Source organism: Bicyclus anynana, chromosome 4 (assembly GCF_947172395.1).
Source record: "Bicyclus anynana chromosome 4, ilBicAnyn1.1, whole genome shotgun sequence".
NCBI lineage: Eukaryota > Metazoa > Arthropoda > Insecta > Lepidoptera > Nymphalidae > Bicyclus > Bicyclus anynana.
Window position 1 is genome coordinate 13,184,970 of NC_069086.1, and position 24,118 is coordinate 13,209,087.

A 24,118-nucleotide genomic window follows, 5' to 3' on the forward strand; every position below is an offset into this window, starting at 1 on the left:
AGTATTTAGAAACGGCGTTGACCAAATTTAAAGTTTTAAACCCATGATTTATCTCATAATCCCAATTCAATTTAATAGATACTACCACCATCTATGTATACATTCTGTAAACATTACTTTAGCGATCTACTCTTAAGAGCGATCTATATTATCAACTGTCATCTTGACTTGACGTTGACAGTTGACATCGGCACCCGTATCAAAATAAATATCTGTCACTCAGATGTAAGGAGAATTAAGGTTAAACAACTTCATATAACCTTTTTTATTGTTAGTTATTACTTTTACAAAAAAAGAAGCTATCATATACCTATTTATAATGGCAGCTTTAGCAGTAAGTTATCTTTATGATTCTAACAATGATAATTTATTGAATTCTAATGCACTTCCATTGAATCTTAGTTATAATTAATTAACGATAACACAGAATCTTGAACTATAACAGAATGTTTTTTATATAAATATGCCTATACATATCAACCTAATGTAATAAAACTTAAATTATCTACATATAAATCTTAACTTAAATATTTATTTCACACTTTATCATTATAAATATAGTTACAATAGAGAACTTGTACTCAAGTAGGTACATTACACGCAATGGGTTGATAAGAAGAGACACATTAAAAGTGATATTTTACTAACCGACTTCAAAAAAAGGAGGAGGTTTCTCAATTCGACCGTATATATTTTTTTCTTTTTTTTATAGTCCAAGAGTTAGTCTTAGAAGTCTTAAGGTTTATAGGTACCGTAGTACGGTGGCAATTTTTCATTTTATTATTCTTTACAAGTTAGCCCTTGACCACAATCTCACTTGATGGTAAGTGATGATGATATCTAAGATGGAAGCGAACTTGTAAAGATGAGGATGAAAATCCACACTCCTTTCGGTTTTATACGACATTGTACCGGAACGCTAAATCGTTTAGCGGTACGTCTTTGCCGGTAAGGTGGTAACTAGCCACGGCTGAAGCCTCCCACCAGCCAGTCCAATTAAGAAAACCTCAATCGGCCCAACCAGGGATCGAACCCAGAACCTTGTAAATCCACCGCCGGCCGTCAAAATGAATGAAAACATTGGAAACTCCCACTCTGGTTACCTTATTATTTATGGTAAGTAAATAGCCACATCCGAAGCCTACCACCAAACCCGACATGATTTAGAAAAAAATAAAATTCACCTAAGCTGGGAATCGAACCCAGGACCCAACTATTGTAAATTACTTACCAACTACACCAAAATGGTCATTAACAAAACATATCGTAAGTATAAAAGTTAGCCAAAATAATAATTACTATCTTTACTTTACTGCACATTTTATCATCATCATCATCATCATCATCACCATCATCATTATATCAGCCGATGGACGTCCACTGCAGGACATAGGACTTTTGTTGGAACATCATCCAGCGAATTCCTGCGACTCGCTTGATGTCGTCAGTCCACCTGGTGGGGGGTCGACCAACAATGCTCTTTCTAGTCCGGGGTCGCCATTCCAGCACCATAGGACCCCAACGTAATTATGGACAATTCTTATAGGGTGAAACTCGAGCAATACTCTATGGATTCTGGCTCTCATCTTGTTCATGGCGCGTTCGCGCGACGCTGGCTTACAAACAAATCCCATTCGAAGAGAAATCGATTGATATCGTCAAACAGCGCACGCAAATGACTGACGAGTACCGGAAACTGAACCCGTCGCAAAAAGTCCCAGCTTTGATTATCGGTAAGACTCTTTTAATATTATTTATCGGATTTTTTTTTCATTCTTTACAAGCCCTTGACTACAATCTCACCGTATGGTAAGTGATGATGCGGTCTAAGATGGAAGCGGGCTAACTTGTACAAACCCTTTTCGGTTTCTACACGGCATTGTACAAGAACGCTAAATCGCTTGGCGGTACGTCTTTGCCGGGAGGGTGGTAACTAGCCACGGCCGAAGCCTCTCACCAGCCGGACCTGGACCAATTAAGAAAATCTCAGTCGGCCCAGCCGGGGATCGAACCCATGACCTCCGTTTTGTAAATCCACCGCGCATACCACTGCACCACGGAGACGCCAAATCCTATTGTAAAGAAATATAATTAATGGGAATTAATGCATTGTTTTAAATGCGGGTGTGAGTTTGTTTTCTTATTACTTTTTACGCCCTAAAGTAGGTACCCTGTAATGCATAACTTTATTAAGACCATTGATGTATAAGTAAGTACATGATTTACGTCTATATTAAGGGCGTAAAAATTCACATGGCGACACTATTATGAAGGCTAGTAGTAGTGGTCTAAGATCCGACAATAGAAATATATACCCTCATCTGTTAATTATTTATTAGTGATAATAAATAAATCATAGATAATATTGACATTGCAAATAGGTTGCCTAGTTAAATTGCTTGTTAAATTGCCTTGTTAAATTAAAAATCTAGGAAACCATGAACTATATCAAAGAAACCTAATACAGTTAGAAAAATAAGCATAGAATAAGCTTTCATTTAACTTAATAGACGATTATATAACTGATTACTGAACTTATACCCAGCAACCCCACAGTTGGAGTGTGAAATCAGGCAACCTTTACTTTTTTCAATGCTTCTGGGTATATTCAATAATTCAATTCAATAAGTACTGTGGGATTTTTTAAATTAACTAATGAGGGAAGGAGATTAATAAATTCTAAAAACATCTTTCTAAAATCATTTAATACTATCTGGTCGCAATTAGGCAACCTATTTGCAATGTCAATATTTTTTACCATTTATCTCAAATAAATAACAGATGATGGTATTATATTTCTTATGCCGGATCTCGTAGAAGAAGAAGAAATATAATTAATCTGCAGAATGAATTTATGGATGAAGAACAAGGAAACATGGAAAAGGATAATCAGCGAAAATCCTTCGTAATCAACAAAGCTTTATGAACTCTAATACGTCTTTTCTGAATTTGAACTAGTATAAGAAAGTTTCTAGGCCTTTTCACAGAAGCGTACCTAAGTAATGACATTATGTATTCTACGAATATGAACGTATTAAGCTGAAACTCCATCCAATATATTCGTAAAGGTCTGAATTTATATTTACATAATATTTCGAAGTTGAGCAACTACAACACAAACACCATTTTCATAATAACTTGCAAGTTATACCTACGGAAAGTTTTTCCGTTTACATTGACGAAGTTACTACGCAAAGTAGAGTATGAATAACAAATTATGAAGTAGACAAAGATAGTTAAGCGTACAAGTAAATTACGGAACAATTAATTTGTGTGTGTGTCAAGTTGAAATTGTTGACAAACAATTCAGTCTTGAAATTCATTAGTGCTTTTAAAAATTAAAAAAAAACTAGACTAAAATCCTCAATAGCTAAGCGCGTTAGCCATGGTTAAAATACCGTCAGTCCAATTCCCTACAAGTTGGACCTATCGAATCCACCCAGTTTATACGTCTAACGAGATAGGGTTAACTAGTCTAGTAATTTTCTAAAAAAAACAGTAGAAAAGGCAATAGTCAACACATTCGAAAAATGACATCGTTTATGTTGCATCACTGATCACTCACAAGGGAATTTCGCGCCAATCTACTTTCCTCCTCCTCTAAGTCTCCCTTAAAGTATATTTTACTAGTGCATAAACAGGTGATGTTTACGTAACAACAAACAACAGATTTTCAACGTCAAAGTTTATTCTGAATTAGAACAAAACCCTCTGGGTAGATCCGTTTTACGAGTATGAATGTGTCGGAAACAGGTTGACATCAAAAGCGGAATAAAAGGGCAAAACACTAATATTGAATGAAAATCTGTCAGGTCTAATAATTTCCACCAAGTATGTTACCAATAAATCCTCGAATAACAGAGAATGACCTTGAGTGAAGTCCCGGAGCTGTGACCGAAGGATGTAGGGTTAAAGACGTCTTTTAAAATTAGTTAACACTGCCCTTCTCCACTCAATTCATTCTTCCCGCCTATCCTAAAATAATCTTTGAAGGATTATCCAGCAGGAGGTGTGGATGGATCGAACGTCACAACAAGAATGAGCTAGGCTAGGCCGCCCGAGCAGTCACCAACTCCTCCACTTAATTCACGGAACATTTAACACTATCTCCGACCGATCGAATGACTCACTCGCGCCGACAATGCAACTTACCTACCATGAGAGAAATTTTAAAAACATATTACATTAAAACAGAATATTATTGACCTGGTTTGAATACTCATAAAGAGCTGAAGATCAATAACCTTACAACGACTAACAATAATTAAACTATTACGCTCACTTATACCCTGATGAGATAAGATGAATTCTCTTATCAAAACTAATTTTATAAAGTTATAGTATTGAATTTTTTTTTTTAATACGCGTATAGGTCCCAAAACCAATGGGCTGATTTTAAAAATTCTTTCACCAATACCATTCGGCAAGTAACATATAGACTAAAAATTACCACGAGATTTGAAACTACGTGGGTAAATTGATTTCAAAATAAGTATACCCGCGGGTATTGGAACAAGTATTTACTGTAGTACAGAGTAAGGTTAACCATCCTACTGGATGTTTAGATATCGATACACACAAAACTGTCACACAATAAAGTCCCCGAGGTAATTCCCAAAGGGAAGGAACATAATAACTTCCTTCTTGCAAAAAATCTGTTCGCGATAAAAACGTGATTATTATGTGGGAAGAGAGCCGAAATGAAATTCCGATATCGTCCCAAAATTTTTACATATGATATTTCAACATGGATATTCGTGAATGCTTTGAACACCAAATGTATTCCTTCACACCCTCATAAAGGCGCCTTCAATATCTTTCCGATTTCAGTAAACGCTGAAAAGATCTTTTGTTAAAATTTCGTTTCATTTATAATCTTTCTCATTTCACACCAGATGTGATCAAACCACTGTTTTCAGGTACAGTAAAAGCTCCTTCCATTCACGCTTCCTATATTCACGTTTTCACTATTCGCGGATTAAAAAATTACGTCCCAATTCCTATATTCGCTGCTAAATATTTCGTTATTCGCGGATCTGACTGACGAAACTGACTTAAAATCTGCAAAACTTTAACTTGCAAATACCTATTGCCGAAATTAAGGTTTAAGAATGCCACTGCTTAAAATCACCCTGAATAGAAGAAGCTTTTAAAAATGTAAAGCTAGAAAAAAATTCAAAATTCTTCAAACCATTGTCTAAGACTGAAGATAATAGTTAATCAATAACTTCAATTAATTGTTTTTTTCTTTATATATTTGTTTTTTATTTTGTCACTCAAGAACGTTTCCCATAGAATCCCACATAAAATACCATTCCATATTCACAGTTTCTGTATTCGCGACACATTTAGAGAACGTATCCCCCGCGAATAATGAGCTTTTACTTTATTAGAAAAATCTCTCAGTTTTTTTATTATTATTATTTTAATTATAGGCCAAGCAGCTTTCGCTGCGCCTATATCACAGTAAATATCTTTACTCTGCCTATATCATTGTGCTTCTTAGTGTAGCCGCACACGGGCCACACGCGACAGCCACAAACGCCGCTACAAAAAGCAAAAAGGGGCCACAAAAGTAGCTGAAGCGACAGCCACTTGTGGTCGGTGGCTGCTACTTTTTTAGTCCATACATGCAGTATCATAATCGCGCGAGAGGCGTGTTGCGGCGTTTTGTGTCGGCGTTTAGTGGCCGGTTCGGGCCACGAGAAGCGAGCAGCGACGATTGTAGCGTGTGGCGGCCAACGGCGTCATCCATGTGCGACGAGTCCATATAAAATGTATGTAAATTACAGGAAATATGCCGGTAGCGGCGTTATGTCGTTGTAGTCGGTGGCCCGTGTGAGGGAGCCCTTATTGCTTCATATATCTATCCAGCCGGTTCTTAAACGCATTCAGTTATTTTGCGGTTATCATACCCTCAGGCTATTTATTCCACAATTTAATAACTCTATTACTGAGGAAGAGTTTGAAGGGCTTAAGGGAAGCTCTTTGGCATCTAAGTTTTTGGCTTTTTTTTTTGTTAATAAAATTAACCTTTTTCTAACCAGATGCGATCAAACTACTGTTTTCAGATATTTATTTATTTATTCATTCATTCATTCATTCATTTACATGAAATATGCCCAGAGAAACATTACAGTTTCCCCAATTCGTTTCCCGAACAATCATAAATAGTATCTAAGTACCAGAATAAATATTAAATTACAAAATAACTATTAAACAAACAAAATAAATTAAAAATAATCAATTCAAATCAAAAAAATAAGCAATTCAATAGCAAATAAATATGTATGTACTATGTAGGGTTTTTAGTGAATTCATGGTTTTCCACGTAACAAAAAGCACCGAGTTTTGGGAAATTCAGGCTTTTCGTCGCATGTCGTAGCGAAGGGAAAAGGTGTTGACAGTTCGATTTATTCCAACGAATGAATGACTTTTATGCTGAATATGTAAAATGCTGTCAAAACTGATGATTCTCTCTTCCCGAAATATGCTACGATTCGTCCTGTTCTGTGTTTAGCAATTATGTTTTTATTTTTTATATCAATGTGCAGAAGTATAAACTATACAATCATAAATCAGATATTAATATCACGCTTACTATATTAAAGTCTAAATTGGTTCAATGTCTCGAAGTTCCATATACTTGTCAGGCTGACAAAATATGTAACTCCCTTAGACGTATATCAGTTGACATTATACGAAATTGAGAATAAAATTAACAATTGTCACCAGCTGGCCTATTTCCTATTATGGTTTTTATAATCAACCCATCAAAATTAAAAACAAATCAATTGACAAAATATCATCCACATACTATGATACAAATTACAAATGTCATCCGGTACTTACGGTGCATATCATATAGTATGTAAATGACACCTTGTTGTCCACTACAATAAGTTGATAATAATAAAGACCAAAATAGTAAATTAGGCCACTGGTGCCTACTGATGACAACCTGTCGTGGATACCAGTACCACATTTCGCATTTGTTTTGATGTTGTTAATAAAGACTAAAGTTTCATACTATATTTGAACGCTTTTTTAACGTCCGTTAAAAAAACTCTCGTGCGAATGAGGGCTAAGTACTGATCTAAACAATGTCCGAAATGTGCTCAGTACACAGTCTGCTAAAGCTATTGATATCACAACACAAGCAGCAATCGTCCTCACGGTATCGCCTCTAATCGACCCAATTACACCGCATTGTCAGCTAATTTGATCCTGAGATGATTTAGATCACGCGTCATGAGGAAATTAATCGTTCAAGAGGTACTCAACATTACGAATTAGCTCTAATACCAGATCAATACTCATAAATGGTAACTAATTGATACCTACTTGTGATTGGGAGGGAATATATATATGTTAACTATAATGTTTTTCAGATAGGAAGGGTACGGTGAATTGTATTTATCTGTGAAACAATTGTTTATCAAAACTACAATTCAAAAATATGATTAATTAATTAAACATCGTAAACCTGGATAAATTTATGTGTACGAGTATATTTATTTTTGTACCTCCTTCAATTATTATAAAAAATCGGATTTTTGATGGGTCTCTTTACGAAGCACGAACTTTTATTCTGATTTTATTGATACTTATTACAAAGACCTAGGAATCATTAATCGTAATAACTAATTGTTGTTGATATAAATAGATAAAAACCTAACTATGTATTATTTTGAATTTTCCAAAATTTAAAACAAAAAGAATAATTTTACTTCAATATTAATGATATCGATTAAATCGGTTTTTTTATTCATTCCATTTTTTTACTACATCGCTAGTAACGCTAACATCAAACCCCAAACGTCCGCGCCTTCGTCCTCGAGAAAAACAATGTAAAGTGGAATACCCACCAGCCCATACAACGTCGCCCTGGGGAATCCAGGTATACCCCCGTATAAAAGTATATGGAGATGATAATATGATGTCTATATAAAAGGATCTGGTTGAATAATTGGCTTAATAAAAGGATGTTTCTAGGAGAAAAATAAATTTTTTATCACTTTTCTAGGGCAAAATGTTCGCCGGTGTAGCAAAGCGGCAAAGTAACATTTGAAGCTGTATTATTTTTTTCTATTACCAACAACTTAACAAACTAGAAAATGAACAAACAAACCAATTCAATTCTTCAAAAAAAAATCTTAAAACTCGGGCTGTATGGTCAACGGTGTTAGCTGGGACAAGCTAAGATCGTTGTGGACAAAATAAAAATGTCATAAAACGTCGTAGCAAACTTTTTTTGATAAAGTAATAATTTCATTATTAAAGGAGAATTATCAAGATTTTTTTAGTTTATGTAAATTGCCGCGTGGTTAGGATAGGCTTGGGCCGTGTATGGCCCTTTTCATTGTAGAATATTATTTCACCAAAGTAAAGCTTGACCATCCGCGAGTAGCATTGGCTGTATTTTATCCCCGTATTCTTACGGGAACAGGTACTTCCGCGGGGGCTTCGTTATTAATAAAAATTCATTAGGTAGCTGTTGTAAATTAAACTCCAATCCCAATTGTGTATTGAGTTTTTATTGACATTACGTTACATAGCATACATCAAAATTAACACATTTATCTATACTAATATTATAAAGCTGAAGAGTTTGTTTGTTTGATTGAACGCGCTAATCTCAGAAACTACTGCTCCGATTTGAAAAATTCTTTCAGTGTTAGATATCCCATTTATAGAGGAAGGCTATATGTTATATATTAGATATCCCCGTATTCCTACGGGAACGGGAACCACGCGGGTGAAACCGCGCAGCGTCAGCTAGTATTTGATATGAGTCAACTACTTCTATTAATCAAAGCCTGTTCCAATCGCGTGAAAAGCAATTCACAAAATTGATGACAACAAAATTTTACCACTACCACAATAGTAATTAAGTGATTTTTTTTGTCAACAAAATTCTACGCAGTCTTGAGGCTACATATAAAAAAGTAAATTATAAGTAAAAAAACTTTTTAAAAAAAAGCTTTTATTTAAACGCTCTAAAACGTTTTTGACGGCCTCCGTGGCGTGGCTAGTTACCACCCTACCGGCAAAGACGTACCGCCAAGCGATTTAGCGTTCCGGTACCATGCCGTGTAGAAACCGAAAGGGGTGTGGATTTTCATCCTTCTCCTAACAAGTTAGCCCGCTTCCATCTTAGACTGCATCATCACTTAGCATCAGGTGAGATTGTAGTCAAGGGCTAACTTGTAAAGAATAAAAATAAAAAAAAAAAAAATAAAAAAAAAAAAAAGAAGAAAATATTTTTTTCTTTCAACATTTTAACTATCAACATATAACCTCATTATGTACAACTTAAATGATAATAAATGTTTGTCGCGAGGATTAATTATCTCTACTATCAGCATTAAATTACAATTGGAAAAAAAGCTTTTAATAATGAGAGGGTTGTCTGTAAATGATAGCGCTTTAACGGGTCTATAATGTCAAGAGTACACATATTATAATTTTTTATTAATTTTAATTCTAACACTGTATTTAATGTACAGTACATAAAATACAGTGCTAGATGAAAATGTACAAGTCGTCATGAATCAGTGGCGTAACGTGCCTTGGAGGGACCCTGTATCAAATTAGTTGGTGGGCCCAAATTAAGGGTAAAGATTTCTCACAAAAGAAACAAAATGCTCGCTTAAAAGAAATATGATAGTGACTTAACCTATGTAAGATGTTTCTAAGTTTTGGGCGCTCGCTTAATTTTTGCTTTTACACGTAAGGGGCCCCTGTAGTTCGGAGGCCCCGTATCTATACTAATCTATACTAATACTAGCGGACTCGCTCAAGCTTCGCTTTGACTTATTAATTTAATTATTTGCACTTCTTCCCTATCCCTACCTTACACTACCATACTCCTACCCCTACCCCTACCCTACCCCTACCCTACCTCTACTCTACCCTTACCCTACCCTACCCTACAACTACCCTACCACTACCCTACCCCTACCCTATCCCTATACCATAAACCTACCCTACCACTACCCTACCCTACCCCTACCCTACCCCTACCCTACCCCTACCCTACCGCTACCCTACCCCTACCCTATCCCTATACCATACCCCTACCCTACCACTACCCTATCCTAGGATTTAGGGGTTTGAAAAATAGATGTTGGCCGATTCTCAGACCTACTAAATATGCACAAAAAATTTCATCAAAATCGGTCGAGCCGTTTCGGAGGAGTTCAATGTCGAACACCGCGACACGAGAATTTTATATATTAGATATAAAGCTGAAGAGTTTGTTTGTTTGTTTTAACGCGCTAATCTCAGGAACTACTGGTCCAATTTGAAAAATTCTTTCAGTGTTAGATAGCCCATTTATCGAGGAAGGCTACAGGCTATATATTATCCCCGTATTCTTACGGGAATAAGAACCACGCGGGTGAAACCGCGCGGCGTCAGCTAGTAAATTATAACCAAACAGAGTTTTTGGACAATAGCATGAACAGATTGACATAGGGAATAAAAGAGAAGATAAAATAAGCAGTTGCCCGCGACTCGGGCTAGTAATCTATAAAAACAAATGTGATTTCGTTCAATATTAGAACCACTCATGGATTTATGTGAATATCTTTATATCTTATTTTTATATTGCGAAAGTATAAAATTTTTACGATGTCGCAAGCTGAACTTGCAGTAAAAATTGGATTTCCCGAAAATTATCCATATTGCAGTACGGTTTCATGTTTAATTTTCAAAAATGGTTTGGCCTAAACTTAAAACGCTTTATATTTGAACGATTGCGGACCTTAGCTGACTTTTCAGCTGTTAGAAAATTAAGCTAGTGTGGCTATGGCTAAGGCTAAAAACTGTATATACATAAATATATAATGTAAGTAAACAAAAAATTCTGCATGTGTGCGCTCAGCGCCGAATTCGTAAGACATTGGTGTATCACCACGAACGGACCAACATTCTATCTCCGGGCGAACATTTTTTCTGAATATTTCTTAAAAGCAGAAAAAGCTCAGTAAGTATAACATAGCCCGACGTGGGACTCGAACCCAGGACTCGTGATCCACCGGACCAACGAGGCAGTTACATTAAACAGGCCCAGACTCTTTGATCAATACAAATAAATATCATAGTTGATTTGGGCAACGAATTGTTTCCAGCAGTCAAACAGTGCGGTCAATAACTTTACAATTTAACGAATGACTCTTCTCGAATCTAATAGAAAACGCGTCAATTGGTTTCTATTTAGACTGTTATTGATTTGTTTGTGGTTGCCCAACGCGAGCTTGACAAATTGTACAATGATTTTAACTGAAAATCTACACCAAACTGGTTAATATCTTGCCTGAATATAGGCAATATTTTATACATTCCCGTAAAAGCATCTTTTTTCTCGTAAAGAAAACCGGAGTAAAAAACTTGTTTCTAGGAACACATGTAAACTTTTTGACGTTCAAAAATAAATATAGACGCGTGAATCTCACATCAAAATGGGGATGATGACTTGGGATTTGATTGATTTTTATGACACGTTCGGGTAAATAAGGTCAATGTTAACTAATTTATTCATATAAAGCAAAGACTAACTGGTTATTTTCAAAATAAACAAGATTATAAAATTTCAAAATCTATTAAAAATCTTTTATCGTAATTAGATGGAAATTCATACAGTTTTAGCTTCATTACATTAAATGTGACATTTTTTAATAAATGAACTTTATACATAAACGCACAAATAACGAAGATATTCCCTACAAATCTAACGATCCTTATGTACCTACGACGTCATTAATTCGTACCATTTTGGTATCTATCTATGGTTATGGTATTTATCATTGGGCGTTTTTCAGGGATCCGCGCCGCAAATCTGACCCTTTAAATACCTGTAGCTCCGAAAGTAATGGTCGCAGATACCCTGTTACTTTTACAAAATTGCTTTACTATTAGCATACTCTTAACCTATACACAATTTAAAAAACTGTCATCATCCCTAATGATTTAATTATGCGATGAGCTTAACAAAATGACGACTAGTCTATACTAATATTATAAAGAATTGATTGTTTTTTTGCATTGAATAAGCACTGAAAGTACTGGAACCAATGTGACACTATCTCTGAGTACCGTCTGCTAGTATGAATTTAAAACTAATTCTTTAAAGACCAACTAATTATCAGTGCGCCCGGCAACGCAAATAACCATGAAAGGTGAAAATCACTTGACATCAGGTGACACACTCATGTGCTCCCTATTTTAGTGTTAAGAAAAGAAGATTAGCTATGTGATACGAGATTTTTGACGGCCTCCGTGGCGCAGTGGTATGCGCGGTGGACTTACAAGACCTGGGTTCGATCCCCGGCTGGGCAGATTGAGATTTTCTTAATTTGTCCAGGTCTGGCTGGTGGGAGGCGTCGGCCGTGGCTAGTTACCACCCTACCGGCCTACGTACGGCCAAGCGATTTAGCATTCCGGTACGGTCCGGTTCCGTGTAGAAACCGAAAGGAGTGTGGATTTTCATCCTCCTCCTAACAAGTTAGCCCGCTTCCATCTTAGACTGCATCATCACTTACCATCAGGTGTGATTATAGTCAAGGGCTAACTTGTAAAGAATAAAAAAAAAATGAGTAGAAGAAAAAGTCATATAAAAATCACACATGACAGACAGAGTGATAGTCCGTATAATACCAAATTAAGTACAGAATCGTCAAAGTAACAAGATACTAAAATGTGAGAAAGTCGCTGACCTCATAAAATTGTAAAATTGACTGTACTATTAATATGTATAATTTAATTTCCAAAATGTCTAGATTTTTCGACAATAGAAATGCACGTCATAATCTAAACGCTGGAATTTTAATTAATTTATACACAGCGACAACATGTCACTTTTAATTACTATGGACCCTGTGTAATGAGTTTTATACATCTTTTTGTTGTCTATTGTTTGCTGATATATTTCCCAGCTTTGTTGTGGGTGTCTTTTGTGTCCCGAGATCATAATATTTCATATTCATTTCTTTAAAAAAAAAACAACATCTTTGATCATTCAAATCGAAGTTCAATCGCATCTGAGGGTGTGGTTTCTTAAGGTTTTATGTCGCTAAACTTTCCTTATTTCATTTATATTTGTTGTTAAACTACTTCGATCATGACTACCAGTTTTGGGGGTATTTGCATCAGTGAATTTTATTTCCATTACAAAAATATTCTTGATTTTATTTGACGGCCTCCGTGCCGGAGTCGTATGCGCGGTGGATTTACGAGTCCTGAGTTCGATCCCCGGCTGGGCCGATTGAGGTTTCCTTAATTGGTCTAGGTCTGGGTGGTGGAAGGCTTTGTCGGTGGCTAGCTACCACCCTAGGCAAAGACGTACCGCCAAGCAATTTAGCGCACTGAGCCCGCAGCACTGCCAGTATTGTTATAATTAACAGTTTAATACGAAGTGTTATATTTAACAACACAAGACAAAACGTACACTGTGTCCTTATTCAAAAAATTCAAAATTAATTTATTTCAATTAGGCTTAGTTTACAAGCACTTTTGAAAGGTCAAGATTATGTCATAATTTAATTTAATCTAATGGTGGTAATAATAGTCGAAAACTTAAAATAAAGTTGCGAGGGCTCCAAAAGCGCCTTGGTCCAAGAAGAGATTCAGCCAAGGTTTATTTTTTTTGTTTACCACCATTTTACAAACTTATTTAAAACTAAGCACACAGTCGTATAATGCAGTTTAACACCAAGCTTTTTTACCATTTATATACTCATTAACACTATAATAAGACTTTCCAAAAAGCTTGCGTTTATTAATTTTAAAATTTAAAATTAACCCTGTTAACGTGCATGCGAAGCTGCATGATGATTGGTTGAGTAGTTAAGGCGTGAAAGCTTAACAAATCGAATAGGATTAGAACGGTACGTACGTATAGTTCCATTAGTGATACTGTAGGCATTCGTGCAATAGATGAATAGGCGAACGAATAGCTTTTGAGCCGATGCAAATTGATGTACGGTTTGAAGTGAAGTGCGGTTTGAAGTGCGGTTTACGCTTTATTCATCAGAGTACGGGAAAAATTACCTACAACGAAGAGGGACAAGTCTTAACACATAGAAAGTAGCTGATTAATTATGAGTTTTATTCAATACAAGCCGCGATTTCGATTCGTGAAATTCAGTTTGTCACTAATCCTGCAGGAACCAATGACTTTTATGAAATAAAAAGCAACTAAGGTTCTTAATAGCCTCATCCTTACAAGCCTCAATAGCTCAACGGTAAGAGCGGTCGGACTCATCACCGAGGAGTGGTGGTTCAATCCTCACTCCGTTGGTCTATTATCGTACCCACTCCTAGCACAGTCTTTTCTGACTAGTTGGAGGGGTATGGGAATATTGGTCATATTATAAAAAATATGGCAAATATTCTTTTTAAAAAAAAAAATCTTCCAGGGAAAGTCCCATGAGTTTAGAGAGGACAAACTGACAGACAGACTGTCAAAAAATTTAGTTTATGTAAGTGTAAATAACTGTAAGCATTCGAGAAAACACAGTTATTTTGAAATCAAAGACAAACACTTCGATTTTATTTAATATACCTATAGAATGGTGAAATGTTTGTTACGTTCTAATTTCGGTAACAAACAGTAGACGATAAGATTACAATTCATAAATCAATTACTTACATAAAAACTAAATTGTCAACCTACACCGTTAACCACAGATTAAAATGAATAAACATATAAGTACAGGCTGTTTGGAAATGTAGGAAAATTTTTGCAGTTATCTTATCCAATTAACTGGAGTCCATAATATTTTTATTTCGCACCACTTACGAGCCCGTCTGTAACAATAGGTGACCTACTTACTCGATTACCCGCATTACTATATGTATATTAATAATACTAAATCGTAACTTCGATTCGAAGGGCGTAGGTTCGAATCCGGTCCAAGGAAGCAACTTTTCGATTATGTGCGTTTTTAACCGACTTCAAAAAAGGAAGAGGTTCTCAATTCGACGCGTATGTTCTTCTATTTTATGTTTGTTACCTCACAAATTCGTCATTTCTTAACCAATTTTGAAAAATCTTTTTTGTTAAAAATCTCAAAAATAAACTAGAACGTGAAAAATAAGATCGTATGTGCTACCTTCTTTGAAGGCGATGCCAGCACAGTGACGCAACTTATACAAAACTTAACAAGTCAAGTCGTTTAAATCACGAAGTTTTAGGGTTTTCAGACGGTTCTTTCCCGTGGTTCTTTCAGAAACGGCTTTAAATAATACGCTACTGGTTTGGCACCGCCTCCAAATCATTACCATTAAACATTATTAAGCATTATTAGTGATCGTTGCAAGCCCAAAATCAAAGCCCTCTGACTCGCATTGGAGCTACGTTTTGGAACCTACATCTTCTCAATAAAGGAGACAGTACTGCAAAAGTTTTAAGAAAGCTAATGCTAATGATAAGAATCTTACAGATGACACAACTCTAGTAGAATCGATGGCTATTCTTCAGTACTTAGAGGAAACACGGCGAACTCCCAGCCTCCTGCCGAACACTCCGCTCCTAAGGGCCCGCATGAGAGAAATTTGTGAGGTAAGTTTTCTTTTAATCAACGACAAATTGTTAATCAAATATTTGAACGGCAACTTTTTGGTAGGGGAACCCATCAAAGGGAACCCATGATGTATCGGATTAGGATTTACTCAAGCATCGCGAGGACTTATTAGATTTAGTAATGTAGATTAGAAATTACAGGAATATTATTTCCGCTTTCAGCAGTCGGGAACATAATTGCAGATTTTAAAGATAATTTATATTATTTTTATGACTCTTCCTTCTCCTACTCCTTTTACTACCTTTAAAATAAAAAATGGCCACGCTCGTGGCTCGAGGAACAGAAATACGTAGTAAATAGTTTTATTTTGCAACTCTATAGCCTTCCCACTACCTTAGGTTACGCTCAAAATTTTCTAAATGCACACCTAACGAACGGATTACCTTAAACTTACGAGTACGTACTGGCTGAGTAGGTGTATTGGTTATTTTTGGGTTGCCCTAAACTTACAAATACCCCCAATATTAAGGATAAGAGACGCGATAGCCTAGTGGACATGACCTCTGCCTTCGATTCGAAAATTGGTTCGAATTTGATCCGGGCATGCACCTCCAACTTTTCACTGCATTGAAAGAAATTAAATATCACACGTCTCAAACGGTTAAGGAAAAACATCGTGAAGAAACCTGCATACCTGAGAATTTTCTTAATTCTCTGCGTCTACCAATCCGCATTTGGCCAGCGTGGTGGACTAAGGCCTAATCCCTCATTCTGAGAGGAGACTGGTGCTCAACAATGAGCTGAATATGGGTTGACGATGATGTGCCTAAACATTGTATACTATACTTACTTAATAACATGCAAGGTATACCTATACTTCCTTATTTTCAGCCGAGTTCTTATTTGGACATACACGGAAGTATGAAATTGTTTAGAAATTTGACCATCATCTGTACCAATATTATAAAGCTAAAGAGTTAGAGAGCCCATTTATATTATCCCCGTATTCCTACGGGAACGGGAACCACGCGGATGAAACCGCGCGGCGTCAGCTAATATTGAATATTTGATTTTTGCATCGATTGATTATAATCAATAATAATTATTATAATTTATCGGAGAGACTAGCATTACTTATCATTTCTTACTTTCAGACGATAGTATCAGGGATTCAGCCGCTACAAAATATTGGACTGAAACCCCATTTCAGCATTGAAGAACAATACTCAGTATTTACTAAGTATTGGACCCGAAGAGGATTACAAACACTTGAAGACTTGCTACAAAAAACATCTGGAAGTTACTGTGTCGGAGATCAATTGAGCATGGCTGATCTTTGCCTGGTACCACAGTTATACAACGCAGTTACAAGGTAATAAAATTAAACGACCGCGACTTCGTCCGTATGGGTGACCCCCTTTGACTTATTTTAATTCCATTAAAAAGTTATGCTATCCTATTACCTATAATATAGCATAGAAGAAGATGGTTTTGGTTACGGTTGCATAATAGGATTTTTTATAAGTGGAGTGCATTTTATAAAACGAACGAAGTTAGTTTTATAATAAAGAGGACTAGAGATTGAGCTGTGAAATAGTGAACTTTGCTTTTCAGTAAACGTTTTTTAGCATAGAAGATGGTTTTGGTTATGAAGCGATTGCATAATAGGGGTTTTTAAAAGTCAAGTGCATTTTATAAAACGGACGAAGTTAGTTTTATAATAAAAAGATAGAGGTCGAGCTGTGAAATTGTGAACTTTATTTTTAGTAAACGTAATATCATTAACATCTGATAGATGTTAATGATAACGTTATCATTAACATCTGATCTGGTAAAAGAATCAGTAGTCATTGCCGATCCACATTAAAGCAGCATGGTGGGTTGAAGTCCCATATACATATACATTTTACAGGGCTAGGTCTTCCTCCTTATAGGAGAGGGGCTCCTATCAGGAGGAAGACTTAGCCCTGTAAAATAGAAGAAGAAATAATTTATTGCCCACGAAAATAGAAAAATCCTACTAATATTATAAACGCGAAATTTTGTTTGGATGTTTGTTAGGATGTTTGTTACTCTTTAACGCCGCAACTACTGAACCGATTTGGCTGAAATTTGGAACGAAAATAGATTTTACTCTGGATTAACACTTAAGCTACTTTTCATACCGGAAAAATCCATGATTCGCGAGGGATTTGTGAGGGATTAAACTTAGTATGTAAAGGCGGCCTTATGCTATGAACAATCTCTACCAGGCAACCCCTGACGAGAGGACTTGCAAAGATAAACTTATAATGCTGATACATAAGACAAGTGGATTAAATTTTATCCATCAATACTATATTTTTATTTTTCAAATAATCTTGATTTATTACCAACTGTCATGTTAATAAAGCTATTTTGAAATAAATTATTGCAAGCCCCAGTAGAATTGACAAATTCGTAATACACGGGTAGACACTTGCAAGTAGATGGAATAGAATTTAGGTCCCTCCTTTGGGAAATTTAAGGGACCAGCTTCATTACTTGTTATTATGATAAGAACTAGCGCCCTTTGAGTGACCTACGATATACCTACCTATCGTAATAGATACTAGTCACACTAATCACACTAATATTATAAAGGCGAAAGTTTGTGTGTGTGTATGTTTGTGCCTCCTTTACGCTGCGGCTACTGAAGCGATTTGGCTGAAATTTGGAATGTAAATAGATTTCACTTTGGATTAACACATAGGCTATATAATATATTATATATATATATATATTAACATATAGGTTTCATCCCGGAAAAATGCATTATTCCCGTGGGATTTTTTAAAATCTGATGCGGACGAAGTCGGGGCGTCCGCTACTTGAAACAATTTATAAAGATATTTGTAGAAAATATTTGGGGTATAGTATGTGAGATTGTAATCCCTGGAATTACTCATTTGATTTTTAAAGTTCTTTTACTAATGAAAAGCCACGTTATTTGTGAGTGTCATTGGCTATATTTACCCCCCTATTCCCACAAGAACGGGAACTGTGCAGGTGAAACTGCGAGGAGTCTGCTATAATAGTATTTATACTTTATAAATACTATAGTAAATAAAGTAAATAAACTACATTTAATTGTTTGTTTGCTTTGATTTAAAACTACTGGGCCTTTAGCCATGTCGATTCTCTTTCTACAAACGCTAACGCTTCGAAAATTTAAAAATGTATGGAAATGACATTCACTGACAGATCACGTGATCAAGTTGTCGATCGTATCTGCCATTCCTTCACATTTTGTATATTTTCAAAGCGTTAGCGTTTAGAAAGAGAATCGACAAGTCACATGGCTAAGGCCCCAGGACAGATTTAAAAAACTCTTTCACCATTAGAATTTTCCATTATTCCTGATAAACATAGACTTTATGATATTTTATCCCCGTATTCCCACGGGAACGAAAATACGAGTCTGCAATCTTTACTAATATTATAAAGAGGAACGATTTCATTGTTTGTGTGTATGTTTTGTATAGGCTCTGGAAATAATGAACCGATTTAAAAAATTTTTTCGCGCGGCGTCTGCTAGTCTGAAATAAACAGGATTTTATCATATACGAGTGCATTCGCGGGGAATTACTTGAGTAAGTACTTTACAGCGTCGTCAAATCCTCGTAGAGCGGTTCAATGAGACCTACTTTTCAATTAAGCGCCTGTCATGGCTTTATTGGATGATTTATTATTTTGGCTTTCTTCGTATGAATTTATTTGCTGGCAAAATAGGTGGTAAATTTAGAACGCCGCTGAGTTTTATTATCTGTGATGGAATTGACATACATTTTTAACTTGATTTTTATGGGGCTCGGTTTTATTGAAATGTACAGATTATTTTGGAAGTATGTACATAACCGACAAAATTAAGAATAGCACACACTTGGTTAGTCTGAAAATATACTTACACTAGCTGATGCCGCGCGGTTTCACCCGCGTGGTTCCCGTTCCCGTGGGAATACCAGGATAATATATAGCCTATAGCTTTCCTCGATAAATGGACTATCTAACACTAAAAGAATTTTTCAAATCGGACCAGTAGTTCCTGAGATTAGCGCGTTCAATCAAACAAACAAACAAACTCTTCAGCTTTATAATATTAGTATAGATAAAGTGTTTTTCAGATAGCAAGGGTACGGAGACAGTTCGTTTCGGTCTTGAAAGTTGGCTGCGTTTCTCGATAATAGTATGTATTATGAACGTCATAAGGCAACTGTCACTGTACTCATGCTATCTGAAAAACACTTTAGTAAAGGAATTTGAAGAAACCGCGAAGTTGATCGATTTACAATTTGGGTCAATTTAAGATAACCGCCTTATATCTGGAACTAGCTGTCGCCGCGCGGTTTTACCCACATGGTTCCCGTTTCCGTAGGAATACAGGGATAGTTTACAGTAACAGGGACAGACAGCTAACAGCAGCTAGTATGTATTTTAACATGATAACTTGAAAACGCGCAAAAAGACCAGACCAAGGACCAAGTTGTAGGTGATGCAGATTGAGGAGCTTACTGTGGTGCCGGATAACTTAAAGCTTAAAACCTTAAGCCGCCTAAATAGAAAACGGGAATTTTGATCATGTTCAAAAATACCTTCTCTTATTTTATAAAAAAAAGGTTTCTAAAAAACGCTTTCTTCCAGAACTGCTGCCATGTAAAACTATTTTGAGATTACAAAAAAATAAAAGACTCCCAATTCGTTTCCAGACAAATGTATCATTTTGTCAAAGGTTTAAAGACTTTAATTTTGTTTCCACAGACATCAATTAAAACTGGAGGAGTATACGACGGTTTCGAAACTTTACGAGACGCTGTTAAAAGAAAAATGTTTAAGCGACACCCACCCGGAGAAAATTAGATTGAAGAAAGTAACTGAATAAATCTCTACTTACGATCATACCTACTCATAGATCTTATTTTATTATACCCTTTTAGATACCTTCATAAGTACCTTGAGTTTTACGGCCTCCGTGGCGCAATGGTATGCGCGGTGGATTTACTAGACGGAGGTCCTGGGTTCGATCCCGGGCTGGGACGGTTGAGGTTTTCTTAATTGGTCCAGGTCTGGTTTTGGGAGGCTAGTTACCACCATACCAACAAAGACGTACCGTAAGGCGCCAAGCAATTTAGCGTTCCGGTACGATGTCGAGTAGAAACCGAAAGACCCCTTCCGGTTTTTCCATCCTCCTAACAAGTTAGCCCACTTCTATCTTAGATTGCATCATCTCTTACCATCATCATCATTATCAGCCGATGGACGTCCACTGCTGGACTTGGCCTCTTGCATGGACTTTTCCACTTCAGCTTCGCGACTCGCTGAGCTATATCAGTGATTTTAGTTCGTCTGCAGATCTCCTCATTTCTGATTCGATCACGCAGAGAAACTCCAAGCATAGCTTGCTCTATCGCCCGCTGAGTGACTTTGAGCCTTCTAATAAGGCCCATAGTTAGCTAACTTGAAAAGAATAAAAAAGTTAACAATAAAACTATCTATAGCTGGGTGGGTATCTTGTTTTATAAATAGTTTATATAAAGCTTTCCTTTTTTTATTATTTTTGAGAAAGAATACAATATGGAACTTAAGCTAACTATCTTATCCTAATAACTATACAAATCATGCCCACGTGGAATGGTGGAAAGAATACTGGCTGCATTTCCGCGCTGGACCGCCAGGCTGATCCTTTGCGCAAAAAATGAGCCCGCCCTTCTGTCACCAGTCGACGCAACAGCCGCGGTGAAATTATTCGGTAACATTTTTTGGCACTACGACTCCATGGCCCAAGGGTCTCCACGGCAAAAGGTACAAATATGTAACTCTCTGTCAGAGAGGCATACTTGAGCCACTTACCGGTTTCAGCTTTTTCTGCTAATAAAAAAAACCTTTCCTGATTTTCTCTTCTGATAGATACTCGATTGCTAAGTACATTAATTTTCGACCCATTTGAAATACGTGCCTAATGTAGGTCAGCCTTGACACACTAGCCAAGTCGTGTGATACAGCTACATTTGAATAAACGGCATCGTTAATTGCCACTATTTTGATGGACGACCCAACAATCTAAATCACTGTTTTGTAATATTATAGTCTGTGCAACCATGCAGAGAGTATAATACTAGACTCCAGCCTTTCTTCAATTCTATTTTTTATGGCTTGCTGCTGTAACAACTGTGTACAATTTACTTCGCCAATATCATGTGGTAAGGAAGACTTTTGATCGGTTTGGACTTTTGAGAGATTGATTGGTGTAAGCTGGGAGGGAATCAATGAATATTATAATATATACAACTTAATTTTGACACTATAAATAGCAGATTTTTATTTGTAATGAGTACTGTTTACCAACAAACAAATTAAAATGAAGGTAGATAACGCATGTCATTTCATAACTTATTTATTTTAAATTATGTATGGTTTGTTTATAATATGTTATATAAAATATATTAACCATATCTAATTGTTCTAAGCTTAAAAATCAAATTTATTTTTATTAATTTAAGAACAAGTTAATTATAATTATTATTAGGTGTGAAATGACTAGTGATTTATACCCTCATTTTTAAACTGTTTGTTGGTAAACAGTAATCATCACAAAAGGCTGTAGTATAGATCCAATTAAGTCCATAAGTATACCAATGTGGATGTAATTAGATCCAGTAGACATTGTGATCAGGTTATAGGGTTTTTTTTCCGTTTAGTATTAAAAGATTAAATTGTTGGATTCGATTTAAAGATAAAGTAGACGCTATACCATTATAGATTGATTAGACTGCCGCGTGTTGGTTAGTGACCCAGCCTTTTGCATCGACTGCAGAAGAATATATACATTTACCTATCATGTGGAAATCGGTATCGCAGAGCGCACTAAAGAATATGACATACCGTACCATATAGTACCATACAGTGGCGAAGAATGGAGATTTGACGAAAGTAAGCCGTCCCGAAGAAAAGGAAATTCATACCGCTTGATACAAACTCTAGTTTCTCAAACCTGCATACAGATTATACATTCATATATTCATTACAATTTTTTTCTATTGAGAATTAATACAATAAGGAACTATACAAATCATGCCCACGTAGAATGGTGGCTAGAATACTGGCTGCACTTCTGCGCTGGACAGCCAGAATTACAATGAAATTAATATGTATGTATGTATGGAACAAAGGCAACCCGGCGGATATCGGCCTGTATGTACTCTCCGCCGCTGATACCTACCTACATGCCCACATAAAATGCTTAAAAGTCAGAACTCTCCTTCATCAAGGAGGAAAATTAAAATTTTAAAAATAAAATGCAACCGACTTCAAAAACATAAAACGCACCGACTAAACTAAAAAGGGAAAAATAGCATCGTAGTATGTTAGAATTAAAAACGTTTTGAAATCGGTTGAATTTTTTTATTTTTAAATTTTTAGTGTAATCATACTACGAGTAGATGTAGGCAAGAAAAATTCCTCCAAGGTTTTTACTCTGTGTAGTCTTGTTAAAACCCCCAATAACAGTCACAACCTATATCTAGGTGAAATGTCCTCATCAATACAAATTAATCAAGCCCAATCACAAGATAGCTACTGTTCACCACTCAAAAGGTTAGGATCCCATCTTCAGATCCTGACACGATGAAAATGGGACCACCTCAGGAGTATACCCTTTCGAACAAAAAAGAATTAATCAAATCGGTCCAGGCGTCTTCGAGTAATCAGGTAACATACATACAAAAAAACATACACTCAAATTGAGAACTTCCTCCTTTTTTGAAGTCGGTTAAGAAATAAAATAAAGCTAAATGGTTAGAGACACTTTCATCCTCATTCATTAATAATAGTTTCCCCACACTTCAACCCTTCCACTACGCACGGTAAAACACCGTGTAGCAGTAAACCCACCCTAAACTACGTCACAGGAACAGATGGCAGGATAATTAATTATCGTGGTTGACATCAAATCAAAACCAAGTCACGCATAGTTAAACATTATCTATACTAATATTATAAAGCTGAAGAGTTTGTTTGTTTGATTGAACGCGTTAATCTCAGGAACTACTGGTCCGATTTGAAAAATTCTTTCAGTGTTAGATAGCCCATTTAACGAGGAAGGCTATAGGCTATATATTATCCCCGTATTTCTACGGGAACAGGAACTACGCGGGTGAAACTGCGCTGTATCAGCTAGTCACAAATATGTGTTGTGAGCTTCTTTGTGTAACGTTTGTGCTTCTTAGTAGCTTTATGTTTGAGTGCACGAATTTACTTAGTTATCACTATATTTACCTTAGTGATTTATCATCATCATTACTAGACTATTTTAACAGCCACTACAGCCATATTATAGATGCGTGCATGCAATTAACATGTTTTTTCTTTTATTCTATACAAGTTAGCCCTTGACCACAATCTCATCTGATGGTAAGTGATGATGAAATCTAAGATGAAAGCGGGCGAACGGTTCGGAGGAGGAGGAAATCCACACCTCTTTCGGTTTCTACACGACATTGCAACGGAACGCTAAATCGCTTGGCGGGACGTCTTTGCCGGTAGGGTAGTAACTAGCCACGGCCGAGGCCTTCAACTAG

General features: G+C 36.2%; 1 protein-coding gene across 1 annotated transcript; it reads left to right on the forward strand.

The window, feature by feature from the left end:
- Nucleotides 1-191: 191 nt before the first annotated feature.
- Nucleotides 192-20,447, forward strand: LOC112055744 (probable maleylacetoacetate isomerase 1). The gene is made up of 5 exons (XM_052881206.1): nucleotides 192-334; nucleotides 1,547-1,733; nucleotides 15,447-15,565; nucleotides 16,682-16,899; nucleotides 20,304-20,447. The coding sequence occupies exons 1-5, from the start codon at nucleotides 320-322 to the stop codon at nucleotides 20,422-20,424; spliced, it is 660 nt and encodes a 219-aa protein (XP_052737166.1). The 5' UTR covers nucleotides 192-319; the 3' UTR covers nucleotides 20,425-20,447.
- Nucleotides 20,448-24,118: the final 3,671 nt, after the last annotated feature.

Bases quoted from the DNA above. Each gene is read 5' to 3' on its own strand.
- LOC112055744 (XM_052881206.1), top strand. The intron at 1,734-15,446 runs GTAAGACTCTTT...AGAATCTTACAG, and splicing joins AGTCCCAGCTTTGATTATCG to ATGACACAACTCTAGTAGAA. The intron at 16,900-20,303 runs GTAATAAAATTA...TTGTTTCCACAG, and splicing joins TTATACAACGCAGTTACAAG to ACATCAATTAAAACTGGAGG.